The following is a 22,831-nucleotide window of genomic DNA, read 5'->3' as shown; positions in this document are numbered from 1 at the left end:
GTCCTGAAGACGGGAGAAGACGAGCCGCCATGGTTCACGCCAGAAATACCCATCATTCTTGGGTTGCAGTGGAGTGGAATTGTCGGTTGATTCCACGTTCACGTCAGTATCTCTCCTTTCGGAGACAGTGGTTGGTTGATCTGATTTGGACCAACCAGTGGCTGAATCAAACCACGTCTAGGCACCTGTTCTGATCCCCCCCCTCCTCCGTCCAGGAACGAAAGCCGAGACAAACGTAAATGAGAATGTTTTTTAATCAGTCCAGACTCTCGTTGGCTGAGAGCCACATAAACAAAGAGATAAGCACTCTGGCATCAAGTCCTACAAACCTTGGCAGCAATGCAAACAAACTCGGGCAGCAATCCAGCCTGCCAAGTTCGTTTCTCTTTAGTCCCAAGCGTTGACTTCTGCAAGAAGGGCGTGGCACAAGCAGTCTCTTTTATAATCAGGAGAGGATCTTAATGAGCATCAGCTGAGCGTAATTACCTCCTGTAATTACGTAGTTGTTCTTGACGCCAAGTAGCCCTTCGACGGCGTGCATCCCGGAACAACTCACAGGTGGTTTCTGGATCACTCTCTCTTGTCTCCTCCCCACTGATCCAAGGCTCCGGCGCCACCTGGTGACCAACCAGTCTCTCTGCGCCCTGCTCGGAGTCGGAACCCTGTCCAGGGTCCTCCACATCCTCCAGGGCCGACTCATAAGACCCCTCGCTGTCGGAGTCGTGGCAGCTCCAACGGCTTCTGCCAGGCCACAACGGGCACCCAAGGCTGGAGACTCCTCCGAGGATTGACCCGTGGAATCGAGGTCGGTCGGAGTTTATCTGTTTCTGTTTTGGGGTTTGGCCACTGACCATGCCTTCTCTGCCAGCAGGGCTCAGTTACAAGAAATCCTATAAGCTCCCTGCATTCGTGCGTTATTTAAACTCTCTGCTGTGTCAGGATTTGGCAGGCTGCAACATGGAAGGTGTCGTTTTCAATTAACGTGACCTCCCAAGGCAGGGAACTGAACAGCAACTGCTTACAAACCACAAGGCCCCCGGCCATACTCGGAAGGGTTTAAGGGAAAGTCTTGCAAAATTGGCTGGGTCAGGAAACCTCCCCATGTCATTCTCTGGGGAGGGGTCCTTTCTGAGCAATACCTGCCCCCCACCCTTTTAGGCTCCCAAAGTTTGTTTGTTTGTTTGTTTATTATATTTATATGCCGCCCTTTCCCCCCCCCCCGAAGGGGACTCAGGGCGGCTCACAACTCAAACCAGGGAAGGGGGATACAGACAAAAAATTAAAAAAAACGACACGTAACAATGCATAATTTAAAACACACAACAGTCATACCATTCGAGACGGGGGCAACAGCTCTTTAGTTGATCCCACACAAGTGGGATCTTGTGTGCGGTGGCCTCAGCCAGAGGCCCCTGAAGTAGATTTTTTCCCCCCCCCCCGTAGGACAAAAGAGGGAAATTGAGAACAATTCTTTTGCTAAGCAAAGCCGAGAAACAGCTGGGACTCGGGATTTAGCATTATTCAGGTAGGAAGGATTTCGCAACCGCGTCTCTCGTAAACTTGTTCCGCCTGTTTCACCGCTTTACGGGGAATCTGCAAGCCCGACCTGCTTAGCTTAGGATTCCCTGTGATGGGAGATTTGTAGAAAAGGCATCCGATCGATCGATCGATGCCGTGACTAGGTGGTTAAATGTAATTGGGAGAACTCCAGAGTGTCCCTAATGAAGAGGCAACGTGAACATAATTCAATCTAGAAATCAGCCCATTTGGCCGCTGGGATTAGGAGATTTGGGTTTGAGGAGTGGCCAAATTCGATTTGAACGGCCTTCTAAACAAAAATCTGCCTTGGTCTTGACCCCGGGGGCTGCTTCATCCTTCCCTTAGTACAGTGTTTCTCAACCTTGGCAACTTGAAGATGTCCGGACTTCAACTCCCAGAATTCCCCAGCCAGCGAATTCGCTGGCTGGGGAATTCTGGGAGTTGAAGTCCGGACATCTTCAAGTTGCCAAGGTTGAGAAACACTGCCCTAGTAGGAAAGACTCTTGGAGGGGAAAAAAAACGTTCCCTTCCCTCTACAAAGAAGTCCCTCCGCCTGTGAGCTGGGCGGGTGACTCTGCTCTGAGTAATGCCAGCCACTCCCTGCTAAAAATGGATCCATCCACACCCTGCGAGACTCTCTTGCCAGCCAGCCATTCTCTTTTGACAAGCTGATGGATGCTGTTGCAAAGGGAGGAGGGGGGTGTTTGTGTGTGTTTGCAGCTGCACTTTGCACAGCGGTGCCCCCAAAGGGGGGGGGGGAAATGCCTGCTTTTTATATTATTATTTTATTAATTTCATATATGCATTCACAATTATATGATCTCATATCTGTTCTTAATAATATGTATTTATAACAATTTTTCCCCTACAGTTGACAATATACTTGAAATTACTTTCTTACCATGCCATAACTCCATCTTATCTTACAACATTCCTACTTCTTCTTCCTTCCTTCCCTCCTTCCTTCCCTCCTTTCTTCTCTCCTACTCTCCTTCCTTCCCTCCTTCCTTCCCTCCCTCCTTCCCTCCCCCTTTATCTCCTTCTCTCCTTCCCTCCTCCTTCCCTCCTTCCTTCCCTCCTTTCTTCTCTCCTCCTCTCCTTCCTTTCCTCCTACCTTCCCTCTTCCTTCTCTCCTACATTCCCTCCTTCCTTCCCTCCTTTCTTCCCTCCTTTCTTCTCTCCTTCCTTCCCTCCTTCCTTCCCTCCTTTCTTCTCTCCTACTCACCTTCCCTCCCCCTTTCTTCTCTCCTTCCCTCCTCCTTCCCTGCTTCCTTCCCTCCTTCCTTCCCTCCTTTCTTCTCTCCTACTCTCCTTCCCTCCCCCTTTCTTCTCTCCTTCTCTCCTTCCCTCCTCCTTCCCTGCTTCCTTCCCTCCTTCCTTCCCTCCTTTCTTCTCTCCTCCTCTCCTTCCTTTCCCCTTTCCTTTCCTCCTACCTTCCCCCCTTCCTTCTCTCCTACATTCCCTCCTTCCTTCCCTCCTTCTCTTCTCTCCTTCCTTCCCTCCTTCCTTCCCTCCTTTCTTCTCTCCTACTCTCCTTCCTTCCCTCCTTCCTTCCCTCCCTCCTTCCCTCCTTCCCTGCTTCCTTCCCTCCTTCCTTCCCTCCTTTCTTCTCTCCTTTCTTCTCTCCTCCTCTCCTTCCTTTCCCCCTTCCTTTCCTCCTACCTTCCCCCCTTCCTTCTCTCCTACATTCCCTCCTTCCTTCCCTCCTTCCTTCCCTCCCTCCTTCCCTCCTTCCCTGCTTCCTTCCCTCCTTCCTTCCCTCCTTTCTTCTCTCCTTTCTTCTCTCCTCCTCTCCTTCCTTTCCCCCTTCCTTTCCTCCTACCTTCCCCCCTTCCTTCTCTCCTACATTCCCTCCTTCCTTCCCTCCTTTCTTCTCTCCTTCTCTCCTTCCTTCCCTCCTTCCTTCCTTCCCTCCTTTCTTCTCTCCTTCCTTCCCTCCTTCCTTCCCTCCTTGCTTCCCTCCCTCCTTCCTTCCCTCCTTTCTTCCCTCCTTTCTTCTCTCCTTCCTTCCCTCCTTCCTTCCCTCCTTTCTTCTCTCCTACTCACCTTCCCTCCCCCTTTCTTCTCTCCTTCCCTCCTCCTTCCCTGCTTCCTTCCCTCCTTCCTTCCCTCCTTTCTTCTCTCCTACTCTCCTTCCCTCCCCCTTTCTTCTCTCCTTCTCTCCTTCCCTCCTCCTTCCCTGCTTCCTTCCCTCCTTCCTTCCCTCCTTTCTTCTCTCCTCCTCTCCTTCCTTTCCCCCTTCCTTTCCTCCTACCTTCCCCCCTTCCTTCTCTCCTACATTCCCTCCTTCCTTCCCTCCTTTCTTCTCTCCTTCTCTCCTTCCTTCCCTCCTTCCTTCCCTCCTTTCTTCTCTCCTTCCTTCCCTCCTTCCTTCCCTCCTTGCTTCCCTCCCTCCTTCCTTCCCTCCTTCCTTCCCCCTTTCTTCTCTTTCTTCTCTCCTTCCTTCTGCCTGCTTTTAGTCCCAACTGTGGGGCAGAGGTTGGAGACAAACAATACATGACCCCTAACATCCGCAATTTGGTCACCCGGCTTCCAAAATTAACTCCCAAGCCTGTACTGGAGTTCTGCAGAGCAGCCTCGTCTGCTTCGCCGCTGCTGGCCTAGCTAAGCCGTCATTAAGAGGGTGAACTGAAGTGACCCCCGCAATCTGTTAGCATAACCTTTCCTCTCTCTCTCTCTCGGAAGCGCTCTTTCCTCTTGCCCTCCCTCCCCTCCTCAACTTCGCTGGTCACTATCATTCATGTTTGCGTCAGGGCTAAAATTACACGCTAAGCTTGTCCAGATGGGATTCTGGACAGCGTTTCCTCGGCTATCCTGGAAGCTTATTTCTCCTCCCGCTAATGTCCTCGCTGTACATGCTGCACGCTCCGTTGGTGGATGTTGGACAGAACAATATTTTGGCCAAAATATCTCCAGGAGTTGAGCAAAGGGACCAAGTCCCCCGTAAGGAAAAATTAGGCATGATTTGAGTTGCACACAGCTACTAAGATAAACACCCTATGTGTTTTCGTGCAGAACAACACAAGACTCTTAAATTTCAATGCTGTTAAATGAAGCGGTGAATCTTGCTGCGTTTCCTTGTTCCTACTGGAATTCTTGTGCTAAAGCAGACGTAAAGTGAGATTTGGACATTAAGTGTGAAACCTACTGGGTCAGGCTGGACAGCCTCTTAGAGCCCTTTTACTTCTATATTAAAAGCCACATAAACAGAGTTGGAGCTTGCAAAAGAAACAGGAAGCCAGTGCCTAAAAGAGCCGAGGTGGCGCAGTGGTTAAATGCAGCACTGCAGGCTACTGCTAGATCAGGAGTTCAGCGGTTCAAATCTCACCGGCTCAGGGTTGACTCAGCCTTCCATCCTTCCAAGGTGGGTAAAATGAGGACCCAGATTGTTGTTGGGGGCAATATGCTGACTCTGTAAACCGCTTAGAGAGGGCTGAAAGCCCTATGAAGCGGTATATAAGTCTACTGCTATTGCTATTGCTAACCACAAGATGTCTCTATGTCAAAACCCATGTCAAAAGTCCTAGGTTCAATTAAAGTTCGTTAATTACAGGTACTCCATAAACAAAAGAAGTAAGATCCCATCTCCTTATAAGGCTTTCTCTTTCTCAAGGTAACCACTAAGAAATGTGTTAAGTATTTCCGTGTTGCAATGCTTTTGGGAATGTATAAGAACGTGTGCTTCGATAATGAAGATTGTTCAGAACTTGCAATGCTAAGCCATGGGCTAGCTTTTCTGAACCTGGCTGCCAAATAAACTTTTCCTGTATCCTGAGAAGTCTAACGCCTGTCATTTTCTGCAACGGTGCCTTTTGTAAATGTATTTATAACACATACCAGTGAATCACTTGTGCCATTTCTACTTTGGAAAGGAAGATCCGGTGACATTCAAGGAGTCCCATCAACGATGCAATGGTAATAAGCTTATTGCAGTAATTTACAAAGACCCCTATGGTCCTGTCCTGCCTAAAGCAGTTTTTAAGCATTATTTCGGAGGGTGTATGTGAAAGCAGAGACTTTTCTTCCCACCAAGTAACAAAAGAGGTTTATTACGCCGTTAAGAACAAAGCTGACAGCCCAAACTAGAAGGGAGGGGGAAAAAGTCACGTATTTTCATAATCCTACCCCCACCCCCCACCCCAGCTTAACAAGGAATCTGGTCAGAGGCATTTAAGGTCATCATGGCGGCAAATCTTTAGGCCAGAATGCTCAGAAGGAAACAGTGGGTTGACCCAAGTAGGAAGCAGGATTATTGGCTGTGTTTATTGTCGTGACCATTAAAAAAAAGTGGGAGGGGGGGAATAAAAATGTAATAATAATAACAACAACATAAAGTGGAAAAAGCTATCAAAAATGAGAAGGTGAAGATCTTGTGGGACTTTCGAATACAAACGGATCGTCATTTGGAGCACAACATGCCAGATATGGTTGTAGAGGGCCAAAGTGTACAGTTTATTGATATCGCTGGAGATGCCAGAGTCGAAAAAGAACTAGGAAAGATCGCAAACTGGCCATCGAAGCTACACGGCTATGGATGAAGCATGGAACAGTGATACCCATTGTCATCGGGGCACTTGGCACCATGTCCAAGAATTTTACAAGATACACCCACAAATTGCAGCTTCCTGCAATAACATCAGCGGAACTGCAAAAAACTGCGCTACTCGGAACATCTTATTTTTTAAGAAGGTCCTTGGTTGATACTTAGGACGCTGGCAGCAAACCGTATCAACCATTAGCACCAGTCACTGGTATTTGTGATGCGTTTTTGAATGTTCAGTGGGCTGAGTTTCATGTTTAATAAATAAAGTATATAATAATAACAATAGCAATAACAATACAGCTTATAGCAGGCCAGTTGGAAAGAGAAACACAGGCAGGGAGCAAGGTGAAGTGGATTTTCAAGAGCAGCCGCTCCGAGTCCATTGTTGTTGGGTCGTTTTAAAGCCCTCCAAGGGGCACCCCAGTCCCAGGATGTGCTGCTGCCTTGTGGGGCCATTGGAGAATCGCTGAGGGGAGCCTTCACCCACCCCCCCCCATATGGTTTATGGCAGAGGGGTCCAGCCACTGGTTCAGGTTCAGCCTGACTCGTTTCCCTCCTGGGAAGATCTGTGGTGTTTCCCACTTGTGGAAAGGGCAGGAAAGGGCCAGCGATGTGGAGGAAAAGAAAGGGGATTGGGGTGGGGGACTCTCCATGCAACGGCAAGGCTCCATTGTGGGCAAGGCTTATGGGTCTAGAGCAGGGGGTCCCCAAACTTGGCCACTTTAAGACTTGTGGACTTCAACTCCCAGAATTCCCCAGCCAGCTCAGTTCTGGGAGTTGAAGTCCACAATTCTTAGTGGCCAAGTTTGGGGACCCCTTGCTCTAGAGCAGTGGTTCCCAAACTTGGCAACTTTAAGACTTGTGGACTTCAACTCCCAGAATTCTCCAGCTAGCTCTTCTGGCTGGAGAATTCTGGGAGTTGAAGTCCACAAGTCTTAAAGTTGCCAAGTTTGGGAACCACTGCTCTAGAGGATTGCCCTGGGATCTCCTCGTGGTCTCCCATCCCGGAGATGGCACACCTCAGCCTTCCAGCATTCCTCCTGATTTATTTATGTATTTATTATATATTTATTATGTATTTATTTATTTATTGCCCTTTTCTGGGCCTGCGAGGAGCTCTTTTCCCCGCCAGCCAGGGCGTCGCTTCTCCTCCAACGAGGCCGCCCGGAGATGACAAGCTGGGCTCAGCTGAGCGCGGCTCTTCCGCCTCGTGTTACATTTTTTAGCTTCCCCTCCGCCCGTTTTCCTCTGAGTGACATCCCCCCCCCCACAAAGCATTTCCGGGAGAAATCGAGACAGCCGCTCTGGCCGCTGCTTCTCTATGTTTGTGGAAGGCGTCGCTCTGTGCCCATCCCTCCTTTTTTTTTCCCCCCCACCCCTCCGCCTCGACTTCCTTTCATCGGAAGCTCTTCGACTCCACCCCCGGAAGGAGCGGCCGCCTTCTCGCCTCTCTAAGCCCCGCCCCGACGGCAAGCGAAAGCCTTTTTGTTCAGGCCGCGGGCCATCGAGAGGCATTCCAGGCGGAGGGAGGGCTAGAGCGGCCCCGCGGGCCGGCAGGGGCGCAGGCGCGGCGCGCTCCTTCCGATGGGGCTGCCCCCTTCCGGCGCTCCTCCCCGCGCCCGGAAGTGGCGTCATCAGCGCCGCTGCCGCACTCTTCCGCGCGGGCGGTTCCCCAGGCCGGCCATGGAGTGAGGCGGCGGCTGAGGCGGCGGAGGCGGCGGCCGGGCCTGGGGGTCGGGGCGAGGGCGGGCGAGGGACAGAGGCCAGGCCAGGGCGGCGCGGGAGGTAGGCCCGTGGAGCCCGCCGTGGCCGCCGCCGTCGTGGCCGCCGGGGGGCCATGAGGGAGTACAAGGTGGTGGTGCTGGGCAGCGGCGGGGTGGGCAAGTCGGCGCTGACGGTGCAGTTCGTGACGGGCACCTTCATCGAGAAGTACGACCCCACCATCGAGGACTTCTACCGCAAGGAGATCGAGGTGGACTGCTCGCCCTCCGTGCTGGAGATCCTGGACACGGCCGGCACCGAGCAGTTCGCCTCCATGCGCGACCTCTACATCAAGAACGGCCAGGGCTTCATCCTGGTCTACAGCCTGGTCAACCAGCAGTCCTTCCAGGTGAGGGAGGGGGGAGGGGAGGGGAGGGAGGAGGCCCAGCCCCCCCCCTCACGCACAACACACACACACACACCTCGCACACTACACACACACACACACAGGGCGGGGAGGGGCTGCTGGGCCTGCCCAGCCCTCCTTGAACGGACCCTCCCCACTGCTTTCTTTCCCCCCGCCCCCCGCCCTACATACACACAATATACACCTCTCACACAATACACACACACACTTCACACAGTACACACAGACACAGGGCGGGGAGGGGCTGCTGGGCCTCCCCAGCCCTCCTTGAATGGGGAAAGACCTTCCCCACTGCTCTCTTCCCCCCCCCCCCCACACACACAGGCAACACACACCTCTCACACACCCACACCGGGCAGGGGGAGGGGGCTGCTGGGCCGTCCTGGGGGCAGGATGTGGTGGGGGGAGGCTCAGCCTACCTTGGACAGGAAAAGACACACACACACCCCAAGTCTTTTCCCTCCCCCCACCACCAGAGGCCCAAGTGGGACAGGCTGGGTCCGCTTGGGGGCCTGGGAAGACGAAGCCTGCCCTCCCGCTCCTGGGGATTTGGGCCTGAGGCCTCTCGCCTGGCCCTGCCAAAAGCAGCCGGGGAGCCTCCCAGCACCAGCACCGTCTGCTCCACTCCTCCTTCAGCCAGTTCCTTTGGAGGGTTCTTAGCTTCCACAAAAGGAGCCAGGAGAAGCCGCAAGAGCTGCAGCTGGATGGACCCCCCTCCGCCTTAGACTTGGAGGAGAGGCTCCAGCCTCTGGGACCCCTTGGGCCTCAGGGGAGGGGGTGGGTGGGAAAGGCCCCTGACCGCTTCTTGAGGCCCCCACCAAGATAGGGTGGGGTGCCAAACCCCAAGTTCCAACCTTGCAGGTCAGAGCAGCCTCCCTTCTCTTTCAGCCCTGGTGATCCTATTGCTTTAAACCGGTTTCTTTTGGATAGTAGGATATATATTTTTTTCTTTTTGAGATAGAACTGATGACATTCCCCAGCTGAGTCATGAAACATCTGCAAGAAAGGCACCGAGGTCCCTGCAGTTGAACCCTGAGCTACAAATATTCTCTTCTACTAGAATATTTTATAGTAAAAAGCCTACGGTGGGGGTGGGGAACCCCATGCTCTTTGGCCCAGTGTGTTGGCATTGCAGACATAGTGAAGCCCACCCCATCCACACACACACCCCGGTTTGTTCTGGCACAGCCCCTCGAATTTTGGAGAGCATTCACCCGTTTTTCCCTTCTTTCCCAGGACATCAAGCCGATGAGGGACCAAATAGTCCGCGTGAAGCGATACGAAAAAGTTCCTCTCATCCTGGTGGGGAATAAAGTTGACCTGGAATCGGAGAGGGAGGTTTTGTCAGCGGAAGGCCGAGCTCTGGCCCAGGAGTGGGGCTGCCCCTTCATGGAGACCTCTGCCAAGAGCAAGACCATGGTGGATGAACTCTTTGCCGAGATTGTGCGACAAATGAACTATGCATCCCTGCCGGAAAAGCAAGAGCAGTGTTGTACAACTTGTGTTGTCCAGTGAGGGAGAAAGCAAACTCTCCATCATGGCCATGCAGAGCAGGTAGGTGCCTCCTCTCCTCCCTCCCTCCCTCCTCCCCCAAATAGCCTCTGGGTGAGGGATGGGGCTGTTCCTTGCAGCAATGCCATTGTGAAAGAGAAGAGCAGCCCTTTGGCTCCCTGGCTAAGTCGGTGGATGATGGGTGCTGCGCTTGGGTTCCTTTTGAGCAGCATACAGAGCCAGAATTTTTCAGTTTAACTTTGCTGGACGCCCCCAAAACACATCAGCCTTTTTGCGAGTTGGCTGTGATTGAGCTGGTAGCCCCCCCTCCACCCCCCTCTCTCTCTCGAGTTCTTGGATTTTTCTTCCACCCTGTTTCCAAAATAACCGGAAGCCAGGATCAGCTGCCTTGCAGTACTCGGTCCCAACAAACATGGTTTGCCAAGTAGCAGGGCAAACAGTTAAACTCAACACGTAACGCTCACAAACCATCTTCTCCAGTCTTTGGCAAAGAAAGTGCCATCGTGAGATAATAAGGGGGCTTTCTATTAGAATCAGAATAGAGCCGGAAGGGACCTTGGAGTTCTTCTAGTCCAGCCTTCTGCTTCAGGCAAGAGTCCCCTATATACCATCTCAGACAATTGACTGTCTAATCCAGGGCTGTCCAAACTTGGGAACTTTAAGATTTGTGGACTTCAACTCCCAGAATTCCCCAGCCAGCCATACATGGCTGGCTGGGGAATTCTGGGAGTTGAAGTCCACAAGTCTTAAAGTTCCCAAGTTTATAGACCTCTGATGCAAGTGGAGAGATTGCAGAGGAAGGGATTACAAGAGAGTAAGTTATGCAGGCTGGGGAATTCTGGGAGTTGACGCCCACAAGTCTTAAAATTCCCAAGTTTGAATACCTCTGATGTAAGTGGAGAGATTGCAGAGGAAGGGATTACAAGAGAGTAAGTTATGCAGGCTGGGGAATTCTGGGAGTTGACGCCCACAAGTCTTAAAATTCCCAAGTTTGAATACCTCTGATGTAAGTGGAGAGATTGCAGAGGAAGGGATTACAAGAGAGTAAGTTATGCAGGCTGGGGAATTCTGGGAGTTGACGCCCACAAGTCTTAAAATTCCTAAGTTTGAATACCTCTGATCTAAGTGGAGAGATTGCAGAGGAAGGGATTACAAGAGAGTAAGTTATGCAGGCTGGGGAATTCTGGGAGTTGACGCCCACAAGTCTTATAGTTCCCAAGTTTGGACATCCCTGGTCTAGTCTCTTCTTAAAAACCTCCATTGATGGAGATCCACAACTCTGAAGGCAACTTCTGTTTCAGTGATTCATTATTAGCCACCTCTTATTCGGAATTCTTACTCTTGCTCGACAATTTGATGAAATGCAAACTCCACTAGCTTTATTCTAAGTCAGGGTTTCTCAACCTTGGTAACTTGAAGATGTCCGGACTTCAACTCCCAGAATTCCCCAGCCAGCAAATGCTGGCTGGGGAATTCTGGGAGTTGAAGTCCGGACATCTTCAAGTTGCCAAGGTTGAGAAACACTGTTCTAAGTATTTACTATCTGCCGTGCATCTTTTATAGGCCTGCTATAGTTGATCCTTCCCTGGCTCCTTGTGAATAAATGTTGATTATTATTTTTTTTCTTGCAAGGGCAATTTTCTCCTGCACGCTATTCTGAAACATGCAAATCGCTCTGTTTGAAGAAGGGGGAAAGCTTAACGGCTGAGTGGTAACGCCCGCGCCTTAACCCGAAGCGGCCTCTTAGCTCTAACGGAGAGGGGGAGGTTGTGAAAGTGTGGTCATGTGTCAGCTGCCCTTGAATTTTCCAGGGACTGAAGACATGATCAGCAAAAGAAGTCATGTTGCAACCCACACGGGTTGCACGAAGCGAAATAAAACAGAAGTAATGAATTTTTTCTTTCCAAATTATCTGCAACCAAAGAGAGAGAGAGAGAGAGAGGCTGAATAGCTTCCATCTCATCTTTCTCCCCATTCCTGTAGTCTCTTTTACTGCCCTCTTTTGAAATATCTGTGAGACAAAGGTCACCTTTCCTCAGTCGCCAAGGTATTTTAACATACATATAATATAGTCCACAAACATGTTTTGAGTATTCAATAGTATAGCAATTATTTTTGCCATTAAGCCTCTTCAATTTTTATTTGCTCTTCTGCTTTCCATACACCGTATTGTAGCCTATTTCGTCTTTCAGCTCTCCTCCTTTTCTCCTCCCTACCTTCTTCTTCCCTCTCTCTTTTCTCTACTTTCCCTTGCTCTCTCCCTCTCCTCTCTTTCCACACCTTCCCTCTCTCCTATCTCCTTTCTCCCCCTTTCCCTCTCTTTATCTCCCTTCCATTCTCTATTTTACGTGGTGTATTTCCACCTTTTAGCAAACCCCATTTAATATCAATGGAAGTGATAATTATATTCCCAAGGAAAGAAGCAGAGAAAAATGTTTTCCATATTGCTAGTTTTTCTTTAAAACAACCCCTTCCCGTAATAGATTTAGTCACAAGCTTTCTCCCCCATCCCTTCCTCCCCAGCTGCATTGCGTAAGAAATCTGGTTTGGGGGGAGAGTCTACTGGATTTAACTTTTGGGGGGCATTGGCACTGCTACTTCTCTCTGCATTTTTATAAAGCAGGGTGTTTGTGTGGCTTGGGATGAGTCTCTCACAGATCCCCTGGAAAAGCTGCAAAAAAATTAATCTGCAGGTCAAAAATAAAACTCTTTTTGGGGTGACGGGAAAACGGACCTTCGTACCGTCAAAACGGTGATGCCGTCAAAACAGCTTCCTTGTGCGCCCTGGGAGGACCTGGGGCTCCTTGACAAGATTTCTTTCTCTTCCTTACAGATAAAACTCAGAGGAAATTTGCACAGATGCTGCATTGGAGGACTCTTTTTAAGCCCAGGTTGCCGAACTGACCCTTCCTTAACCTGGTCTCGGTCTTCAGAGCACGTTTTTCCAGGCCTCCGTTGTGAAACAGGCAAGGGAGCAGCTGGGGAGAGGCCCGAGCCCTGCTACAAACACTTAGCATGTTTACCATTTGATTTGGGAATCTGTTCTTGATCTCTTGGGGTGTTTTTTTTTTTAAATAGCTTTCTAAGTTCCTATTAATGGCTAATATGCAAAAAGTTCATTTTAAACTATTTTATTTCTTTAATTGATTTCTAAATCTTGTATTTATTAAACTTTAAACTCAGTATTACCTACTCAAATGCCTTTTTAAGAGAGAGAAGAAAAAAAAATTAATGGAGAATAAAAGTGAGCCTTAAACACAAATGGTTACTTCTGTATATTACCTCACATCCGTGCTTGATTTGCAAAAGAGAGAAAGAGAGAGAGAGAGAGAGAGAAAGAAAAGAGTGAAAACTAAAGATTTCTTCTCCTCTCAAATGTCATTGATTGGAACTTTGAAACATTCTGTTTACATGTGATGGTGTCATAGAAGGATGTTTAAGAATTGCCTGATACGGGACGATACGACATCCCTGTTTCCAGCAGCCTGTGGTGGCATGGGGTTGGCCTGATGGGAAAGCTTTTTCGGTGGGGACTGGAGACATCCAGCAATTTGTATGTGTGTTCTCTGTTGTTATATGGTATTTGGATTTGGGGGTTGTTGGTTTTTTTTGGAAAGAAAAGGCTGTGTTGAAAATCACTCATTCATCTGCTTTTATTACATTCATCTTCCAAATGCTGAAAAACCCTTTTCTTGGAAAACGGACAGTCTGTCTTCTTAAGTTGTGTTCCAAAGCACACCTGGACTTGAGATTCCCCCCGTAGGATTTAAGGTGACTTTGGCAAAGGTCTGGGGGGGGGGGGGGAATTGACTTTATGGTTTTAACTATTGTTTCTGTCCAAAAAATGTCGAAGCAATAGATGAGTTGGCCCGGCTTGGCGCTCCCGTCATTTCCTCTTGTCAGTTTCTGTTGGAGGCAGCCTCGGTTGGTTCAACAAGCCAAGAGATAAAGCAACAGGAGCCGCGGTTGAACCGGCCTCCTTCCGCCACCAACATCTCCCCAAAACTGCAATTTAACTCCTTGTGGTTTTTGAAGAGCAACCCGGATTTTTGAGCAGAAGGAAGAGAGCATTCGTGGAAATGTTAGCACCACAACTGTGGTTAGACCTTTTTCCTGGCACTGAAGTGTCTCTTCTCCACTCCAGGCAGGTAAATGAGCCTGCGCCAGGTTTAAAAGCCCACCTGAAGTCCTTTGGCCGTACATCTAATAAGCCCTGATTTCCGTAGCAGCCCAAAACTTTTAAAAGTGTTGATCAAATTCCACCCTTGAATCTTTCTGGGTTGGCAGTTGGCACTATAGCATGCTGGGCCTTTTACCGTTGAGCCTGCCCAGAGTTTTGATCTCTCTCCATTCAAAATTTGCAGTGAAGTAGTAAAAGATTAGGCTTGCACTTTAATAATAGAAATCTCCCAAGTGTAACACAAACAAACCCTCTTTTGCAGTGCTCTTTACATTGGCCAAGTATCCCACGTGCCAAGGGGAATGCAGAACTCTCTCGGTGACTGTAACCTTATTTCCTCAGCGGCAGAAACGTCGCGTTAACTCCCTAAATTTCTCTGTTGGTTGACCATTTTTTTAAAAAAAAAAATTCCAATTTTTTTTCCCAGTTGGATTTGGGGACGGCAAAGAGTTTGGCATCTTATCTGGGCTGCTGCCCTTCAGCGCAGATTGGGGGGGGGGGGCACTTAAAAGAGGCGGCCCTTCCTGGTCGTTAAGTGTTTTGCAAGGTTCAAATCCAGGCAGCCTTTTCCACTGTTCGGCCTCCCGGCCTTGGATTCCAGAAGGATTCTGGAGCTGCACAAGTTGCCCCCTATTGTGGTTCAGCCGAGAAGGTGCTGGTACATTTGAATCCTGAAGCCTTTGGGCCAAGGTCCCAGTGGATTAATCAGAGGAAGAGGACCCCTCTCCCCCCCCCCCCGACGCTTCACATGCCTCTTTCTCCACATTGCACAACGGGGAGCCAGACGGTGCTCCGGCGGGCGGGTGGGTGGGTGTGTGGGGTAGCCACCCAGGTGCCCGAACCCAGCCTTTTGTCAGGAGCAATTCCAGGGCTACGCGTATAGGGGGGCATCTCCTTCCCGGATGTGGCACCCCAGCCGTCTTCTGCCTGAATGTCTCTCGTGATTTAATTCAGCGTATCAAATGTACTGTACCTCTTTCTTTTTTTGGGGGGGGGGGGAGGAGAGAAGTAAAAAACAAAAAGTCTGGGAATTTGGCAAGTTGCAAAACTAGCACGACGATCAAATGCTTTGTAAAAGTGAGCCGCCGGTTTCCCCCCCCCCCCTCTCTCTCCTCTCCCTTCCAGTTTTCATTCATTCATTCATTTTGTAAGACAGCCCTACAGTCCAGCTGTTTGTAACTTTTTTAATAAAATAGATACCTGTATTACCAAAAAGTGGTTTCCTCTCGTTCCTGATTTAGCTACGGTGGGAGGGCGGTTTTTGCGGCTTTCCCCGTAGCGCATGTTAGCTTCTGTGCAGCACGATGTGGGCGTGAGGTACACGCCCAGAGTGTCCTTCGGCTCATGCAGCAACCTTTGGAGAGACTGTTGCACAATTTCAGCTTCTACTGTTGTGGGAACCCCCACGGAAGGGGGAAATGGTGAAATACTCTGGGAGTAATTAAGATTAAATGTTAATCAAGTCAACTTTAATTCTTCTACTCAGTACGTTCCCTTCTTTTCTCCAGCCCTGTCTATTTTGGGGATGTGACACATGACAATGACACAACAATCGCCCGTTGCCTTATAATAATTTGGAAAGAAAGGAGTGGAGATAAATATGGTTTTGGGGATGGTTTGGGCCTTGTCCTGAAGGGTCTCTACAGTCCAGACCTCTCCTGGTCAGGCCTCCCAACTAGGCTGTCTTGGGGTGAGAGGAGAACCAGTGGTAGACTTGATGGCCAAGTATCCCTCCATAGAGAGCCGAGGTGGCGCAGTGGGTAGAGTGCAGTACTGCAGGCCACTTCAGCTGACTGTTATCTGCAGTTCGGCTGTTCAAATCTCACCGGCTCAAGGTTGACTCAGCCTTCCATCCTTCCGAGGTGGGTGAAATGAGGACCCAGACTGTGGGGGGCGATATGCTGACTCTGTAAACCGCTTAGAGAGGGCTGAAAGCCCTATGAAGCGGTATATAAGTCAAACTGCTATTGTGATCAGAGGAAGAAACAAGACACGGAGGCTTCTTCACTGAATTTTTATGGGGACCATTGATCAACCAGGACCTTGGAAGGCAACTGGCATCTCCAGGGAGCTTAGGGGAGGCAGCTTGGCCCATCTTGCTCAGCCAGGCTGTGTTGTGAGAGGAGGCCCAGCTGGAGAAATCTCCACCACTGCACTTGAAGTCCCCCACAAGAAGGATTGAGTAGCTCGGGTGTGACTCTTATGATCTGCACTTTTGATCTGCAACCGATGAAGGAGGGAGGGAGGGAGGGAACCGACTACCAACCGGAAATGTTATTTCCTTTTATCGCTTCTATAAAAAAACCCAACCCCATCTTCAACTTTTGTTCTTCTTTCGAGATCTTGCACGAGCTGTGTGCAAGCATTCCGCTTAGCTTCACAACAGCCCTGGGGGGTTGCAAGTGCTCCCCCTGTTCGGACCGAGGCTTCCCCAGAGCCTGAAGCAAACTCCTTGTCCCGACAAAAATCCCCTTTTATTAATTGACTGGATTCTGCTCATTCACATCCAGCAAAGTCTTTCGAAGGAGGATTTACAGTCACAGACCTTATCTGGCTTGGAGAGCTGCCAGGACGATCTCTGCAGAACTTGGCAAGGAGTCTCGGAGAGTCACGAACCAATTAAGTGAATTATCTCCTGCAAACTCCACTCCCCTTTCGCTCCTCTTTTGTTTCCTCTGGGAGGGGCCATTCATCGTCCACCTGTGGCCTCACTCCCAAGTCGACCCCTGTTCTTTAGCTGTTCTCTTCGTCTGGCAACTCTGTGCATGCGCACACTGGGAACAGGCTCCAGCTGTTCTTCTGCCTCACTGATGTCCGACTCCGAAGGCACCTGATAGCTGTCAGACGGCCCTGAACCCCTCTCTGCCTCCGACACAGAGCCCTCGTCAGAGCCTTCCCCAGACTCCAAGATTGGCCCAGGTTCCTCCCCAACTCCCTCTCTGTCCGAATCTGCTGCCAGCTCCACTGGCTGGCCATAACCTGAGTTTCTCAGGAGTGAAATGGGGAGAAAAGACCTGCAAATGAGGGGGGGGATCTCAAAATAATAGAACTTGGGTGGTGGGGGTCATCACATTTAATCTCCCTACTGTGCCACAATGGACAAGGCCTTCATCTCAGGCCTACCACCTAATGCGAAAACCCAGATTATAGCAAACCATAATCAACCAGGAATTCCTGTAGAGACCCACCACCCAAATCCCTACGGAGCGGCTGTTGCATTTTGTGGCAGCTGTGGCAATCCGAGTCTTGCCGAAGAGCGGCCTGTAGCTCAGCCTCTGAGCCAGAAGGACCACGAAGATTGTTTTTCATGTTCCAGAAGGATGGGACATTATTAAAAAAAAAAACATGTCCATAATTCTAGGAACGGCATTACTTATCGTCATTTTAATTAGGTTAGTTGGAGGAAGCTTATTTCTGCTCTTCTAAAGTTGTGGGGTCCCTATCCTTGGTCCCCCCAAACCCCCAAGACTACAGGGGTCTTAGAGGGGAAGGGCAACGGATGGCTTGGGCAAGAGTCATATCTAACCACCCTGGTGGTTTTTCAGCTACTGTATTTTTCAGAGTATAAGACGCACCGGAGTATAAGATGCACCCAGATTTTCAGCCTCTTTTTTGAGAGGAAAAGAGGTGCGTCTTATACTCCAAATACGGTAAGTTCAGAGTTGCTACAAGAGAGAGAAGCCGCCTCCTTGGTTGGCTCCTGCCTATCTGGGTTGGGGGGTCTCTCTCTCCAACCTGGCCGGAAATGGGCACCAGCCGCCTTTGCTCCCTGGTGGGGGCAGAGCCCAGGGTGGCATCCCTTCTGTAGGGGACAGCAAGTGGCTTGCGAGGCTTCCTCTTCTGTACCAAGTGAAGTTCAGATCGGTAGAGATGAGGAAGAGGGCGGGAGTGTGAAGCGGAAACGAGATTTCCTTTATCGCTTCTTCTACCAAAACCATCTTCAGCTAGTAGTTCTTGAAGACACAAAAGCTCTGTGCGCATATCCGGCTCGTCCCCACAGCTACGCTGGGGGAGAGCAAGGGCTCCACTTGAGTTTCGTGGCCGAGTTCAGGCCTCATGCTGGAACTCCCTCTGGTAAGGCGTCCAGAAAGCCTCGGCTGCATTCCTTTGGTTCTGGAGACGACGAAGCTTAAGGAAACGGGTCTCAGCGGTGCGTGATAAATAAATCTCAGTTGCCCTGCTGGTCTTGGCATCGTCCCCAATTTGATGCCCTTGAGGGACACCCATAAAACTGATTGAGCAAATATAATGAATGGAATAGACCAGGTCATCTATATCAGTGTTTCTCAACCTTGGCAACTTGAAGATGTCTGGACTTCAACTCCCAGAATTCCCCAGCCAGCAAACGCTGGCTGGGGAATTCTGGGAGTTGAAGTCCAGACATCTTCAAGTTGCCAAGGTTGAGAAACACTGATCTATATAATACAATACAATACAATAGCAGAGTTGGAAGAGACCTTGGAGGTCTTCTAGTCCAACCCACTGCCTAGGCAGGAAACCCTATACCGTTTCAGACAAATGGCTATCCAACATCTTCTCAAAGACTTCCAGTGTTGGGGCATTCACAACTTCTGGAGGCAACTTCTGTTCCACTGATTCATTGTTCTGACTGCCAGGAGATTTCTCCTTAGTTCTAAGTTGCTTCTCTCCTTGATTAGTTTCCACCCATTGCTTCTTGTTCTACCCTCAGGTGCCTTGGAGAATAGCTTGACTCCCTCTTCTTTGGGGCAGCCCCTGAGATATTGGAAGACTGCTATCCTGTCTCCCCTGGTCCTTCTTTTCATTAAACTAGACCTACCCAGTTCCTGCAACCGTTCCTCATATGTTTTAGCCTCCAGTCCCCTAATCCTCTTTGTTGCTCTTCTCTGCACTCTTTCTAGAGTCTCCACATCTTTTCTACATCGTGGCAACCAAAACTGAATGCAAATATTCCAAGTGTGGCCTTCCCAAGGCCTTATAAAGTGGTATTAACCCTTCACGTGATCTTGATTCTATCCCTCTGTTGATGCAGCCTAGAACTGTGATGGCTTTTTTGCTAAAACAGTTCTAATCAGTTGAACCTGAGTTCTTGACAATGATAAGGAAGTGGTTTATTTATTTTTTTAGTTCCTTTAGTTCACCAAGAACCCCAAATCCCCAACAGCCTCATGAACTCCTCTCCTGGTACTAACTGGTCCTGTTGAGCTTCTGAAAACACTAGAGGTTGATTGGATGTCGCCACCTGAACTATCCCAGGTATCAAACACCTGGGAGAGGAGGCCAATAATTCCCCAAATCCAGCATCTCTATCTGCAACAACGCAGGCATGCGTTGGGACCTTCCCATCCTTTGGGAGTTCTTGATGGGCTTTCGAGTCCAGCCTTCATCTCTTCTGTCCCCCGTGGCTTGTTGGTCAAGGACCAACAACTTCACTGCAAGCTTGTTGTCATCAAAAACACGGGGAGGGGAAGGGATTTGGGCTCCAAAACCGTCCAAAGAAAAGTACTTCTTATTATGTCCCTCCTCATCTCTTGTGTACTGAAGAAGGTCTGATGGTCAAGCTCTGGAGCGGGACTTTTCCTCCTTCCAGCTGGGTCAACCCTGCGAACTCGGTGCTATTAATAAATGAGGGCTGGGGAAAAGATTTCTTCCCAAACTTTCTTTTTTTTTAATCAATTTCATATATGCATTCACAATTATATGATCTCATAACTGTTAATAATATGTATTTATAACAATTTTTCCTACTGTTGACAATATACTTGAAGATTGCTTTTTTAACATCCCATAGATCCATCTTGTCTTACAACGGTCCTACTTCTTCTTCCCTCCCTCCCTCTTTCCTTCCCTCGTTTCTTCTCTCCTACTCCCCTTCCTTCCCTCCCTCCTTCCTTCCCTCCTTCTCTCCTTCCTTCCCTCCTTCCTTCCTTCCCTTTCTTTTCTCCTTCTCTCCCCTTCCTTTCCCCCTTCCTTTCCTCTTTCCTTCCCCCTTCCTTCTCTCCTACATTCCCTCCTTCCTTCCCTCCTTCCTTCTCTCCTTCCTTCCCTCCTTCCTTCCCTCCTTTCTTCTCTCCTTCCTTCCCTCCCTCCTTCCCCTTCCCTCCTTCTCTCCTTCCCTCCTTCCTTCCCTCCTTCCTTCCTTCCCTTTCTTTTCTCCTTCTCTCCCCTTCCTTTCCCCCTTCCTTTCCTCTTTCCTTCCCCCTTCCTTCTCTCCTACATTCCCTCCTTCCTTCCCTCCTTCCTTCTCTCCTTCTCTCCTTCCTTCCCTCCTTCCTTCCCTCCTTCCTTCCCTCCTTTCTTCTCTCCTTCCTTCCTTCCCTCCTTCCTTCCCTCCTTCCTTCCCTCCCTCCTTCCCTCCCTCCTTCCCTCCCTCCTTCCTACCCCCCTTTCTTCTCTTTCTTCTCTCCTTCCTTCCTTCCTCCTCTCCTTTCCCTTCTCTCCTTTCCTTGCGTGTTAGACAAGCCACCTCAAAATAAGAGCCCTTCAAGACTTCTAAGGATGGGAACCTCGTGGCATGGATTGGCTCCTTGCTCTGCAAACCGTCCTCTTCCTCCTGCAGGGTCTGCCTTTCCCTGGCATAGAATGACAGGATGCCAAGCCCCGTTAGGGAAGACCCAGCCAACGTGCACGGCAGTTGTGGTTAAACACAACTCAAGGGGAGAGTTTGCATTTCAATGCAGCCAGGAGAGGGCGCTGTTTCCAAGCCAATGATAGCCGTGCCGTCCACCAGAAAACGAAGCAACTTTTCTTTCTTGCCCCCGTTGTTAAGTGAATCACGGCAGTTGTAACTTTGGATGGTCGCTAAAGGGAACTGTTGTTTTTACAGATGAATCATTTTGTAAAGGTTTTTTAGATCCCCCTGAGAAGGTTCAAGGAAGTAACGGCAGGCAGAGTTTTAGCAACAGCAATAGCAGTTAGACTTATATACCGCTTCATAGGGCTTTCAGCCCTCTCTAAGCGGTTTACAGAGTCAGCATATCGCCCCCAACAATCCGGGTCCTCATTTCACCCACCTCGGAAGGATGGAAGGCTGAGTCAACCCTGAGCCGGTGAGATTTGAACCGCCGAACTGCAGAACTGCAGTCAGCTGAAGTAGCCTGCAGTGCTGCATTTAACCACTGTGCCACCTCGGCTCTACATAGCAATAGCAGTTAGACTTATATACCGCTTCATAGGGCTTTCAGCCCTCTCTAAGCGGTTTACAGAGTCAGCATATCGCCCCCAACAACAATCCAGGTCCTCATTTTACCCACCTCGGAAGGATGGAAGGCTGAGTCAACCCTGAGCCGGTGAGATTTGAATAGCCGAACTGCAGTCAGCTGAAGTAGCCTGCAGTGCTGCATTTAACCCCTGCGCCACCTCGGCTCTCCTTGTGTTTGACCAGCTTGTGATCCAAAAATTATTTCCAAAAACTTTTCCGCTTAGAAGTATCATCTCAGAGCAATAGGAGACCCTTCGACCTTTTGCAGAACATGATTGTCTGTTTCTCTGGGGAAGTGAAATTAGATTTGGCACAGCTAATGGGGTTGGGATTCCTTATCCCCCCCTCCCCTTCAAGGGGCTGCCCTTGAAGAGCATTTGGAGACTCCAGCTTGTCCAGAATGCAGCCGCGCGAGCGATTGTGGGTGCACCTCGGTACACCCACGTTACACCTATCCTCCGCGAGCTGCACTGGCTGCCTATTGGTCTCCGGATACGCTTCAAGGCGCTAGTCGTCACTTATAAAGCCCTTCATGGTATTGGACCTGGGTACTTGAGAGACCGCCTCCTGCCGATTACCTCCCAAAGACCTATCAGATCCCACAGACTAGGCCTCCTCCAAATTCCATCCGCCGGCAGAGCTGGCTGGAGAATTCTGGGAGTTGAAGTCCACAAGTCTTAAAGTTACCAAGTTTGGGAACCACTGCTCTAGCTAATCATAAAATCTTCCCCCTGTCTTGAAGTACTCCGATTCCTCTTTATCCTTTATTTTCATTGTCAGCCTATTCATCTCTGCACAATCTAATATCTTTTTTACTATCTCTTCATCAGCTTCTTTGGTTTCCAATTTTGGGCAAATACGATTCTTGCCGCTATAGTTACATGTATAATCAAATAGGTTTCCTCTTTCTTGAATTTCTCTGGGATAATACCTAGTAGAAATATCTCTGGTCTGAATTCTATTTCTTCTTGCAACATTTCCTTTAGCCATGCTCTTTATCTTAGTCCGAGAGCCGAGGTGGCGCAGTGGTTAAATGCAGCACTGCAGGCTACTTCAGCTGACTGCAGTTCTGCAGTTCGGCTGTTCAAATCTCACCGGCTCAGGGTTGACTCAGCCTTCCATCCTTCCGAGGTGGGTAAAATTTGGACCCGGATTGTTGTTGGGGGCAATATGCTGACTCTGTAAACCGCTTAGAGAGGGCTGAAAGCCCTATGAAGCGGTATATAAGTCTAACTGCTATTGCTATTGCTATTGCTAGTCCAATGTTTCCTTCTGCACATGTCCACCACATATGATAATAGGAACCTATTGCTTGTTGAGGTTTCCAACATTTCGCTGATTTGTCTTTAAACATCTTTGCTATTTTTTTTTTCCAGTGACAGGAACTTTTTAAAAAGGCAATGAAGATGCAGGAAGCCTAGAATTCTGAACCAACAGCCCTAAACTTTTAAAAAAACAGAAAGAAGGCCATTTCTATCCTCTGCTCTTGCTTGCCTTTTCATCTTCAGGATCGATGGAGCAGGGCTGGACCAGTTCTGGAGAACCCCTGGGTTTGATTCACACACGATGGTCTTTATTTCTTTGTGCCGGGGAGAATATTTTCGCCTCTCTATATGGAGGATTTTGGAAAGGAGGTGAATACGAAAAAAGGCACAAGCCAAAGATTTCCGGTTTCGTGATGGTCGTCGCATCTCCTCCATCTTCCCTTTTGGTCTTCTGCTCCTTCGCGAAAACCTGCACTCCAGGCTC

At 49.5% G+C, this 22,831-nt stretch overlaps 1 protein-coding gene across 1 annotated transcript; it reads left to right on the top strand.

Annotated features, from left to right (window-relative positions):
* The first annotated feature begins 7,761 nt into the window (after nt 1-7,761).
* RAP2C (RAP2C, member of RAS oncogene family) lies at nt 7,762-15,117 on the top strand. Its single transcript, XM_087728377.1, has 3 exons — nt 7,762-8,192; nt 9,447-9,764; nt 12,556-15,117. Exons 1-2 carry the CDS (start codon nt 7,920-7,922, stop codon nt 9,723-9,725), a joined length of 552 nt encoding a protein of 183 aa, XP_087584503.1. The 5' UTR covers nt 7,762-7,919; the 3' UTR covers nt 9,726-9,764; nt 12,556-15,117.
* The last annotated feature ends 7,714 nt before the right edge of the window (nt 15,118-22,831 follow it).

The sequence above is a fragment of the Thamnophis sirtalis genome, unplaced genomic scaffold, assembly GCF_051295495.1.
Source record: "Thamnophis sirtalis isolate CommonGarterSnake01/CBP01778 unplaced genomic scaffold, rThaSir2_p1.2 scaffold_13, whole genome shotgun sequence".
NCBI lineage: Eukaryota > Metazoa > Chordata > Lepidosauria > Squamata > Natricidae > Thamnophis > Thamnophis sirtalis.
This window is presented reverse-complemented; position numbering and strand designations above follow the sequence as displayed.

Bases quoted from the DNA above. Each gene is read 5' to 3' on its own strand.
- RAP2C (XM_087728377.1), top strand. From the start codon at position 7,920: ATGAGGGAGTACAAGGTGGTGGTGCTGGGCAGCGGCGGGGTGGGCAAG. The intron at 8,193-9,446 runs GTGAGGGAGGGG...CTTCTTTCCCAG, and splicing joins TCAACCAGCAGTCCTTCCAG to GACATCAAGCCGATGAGGGA.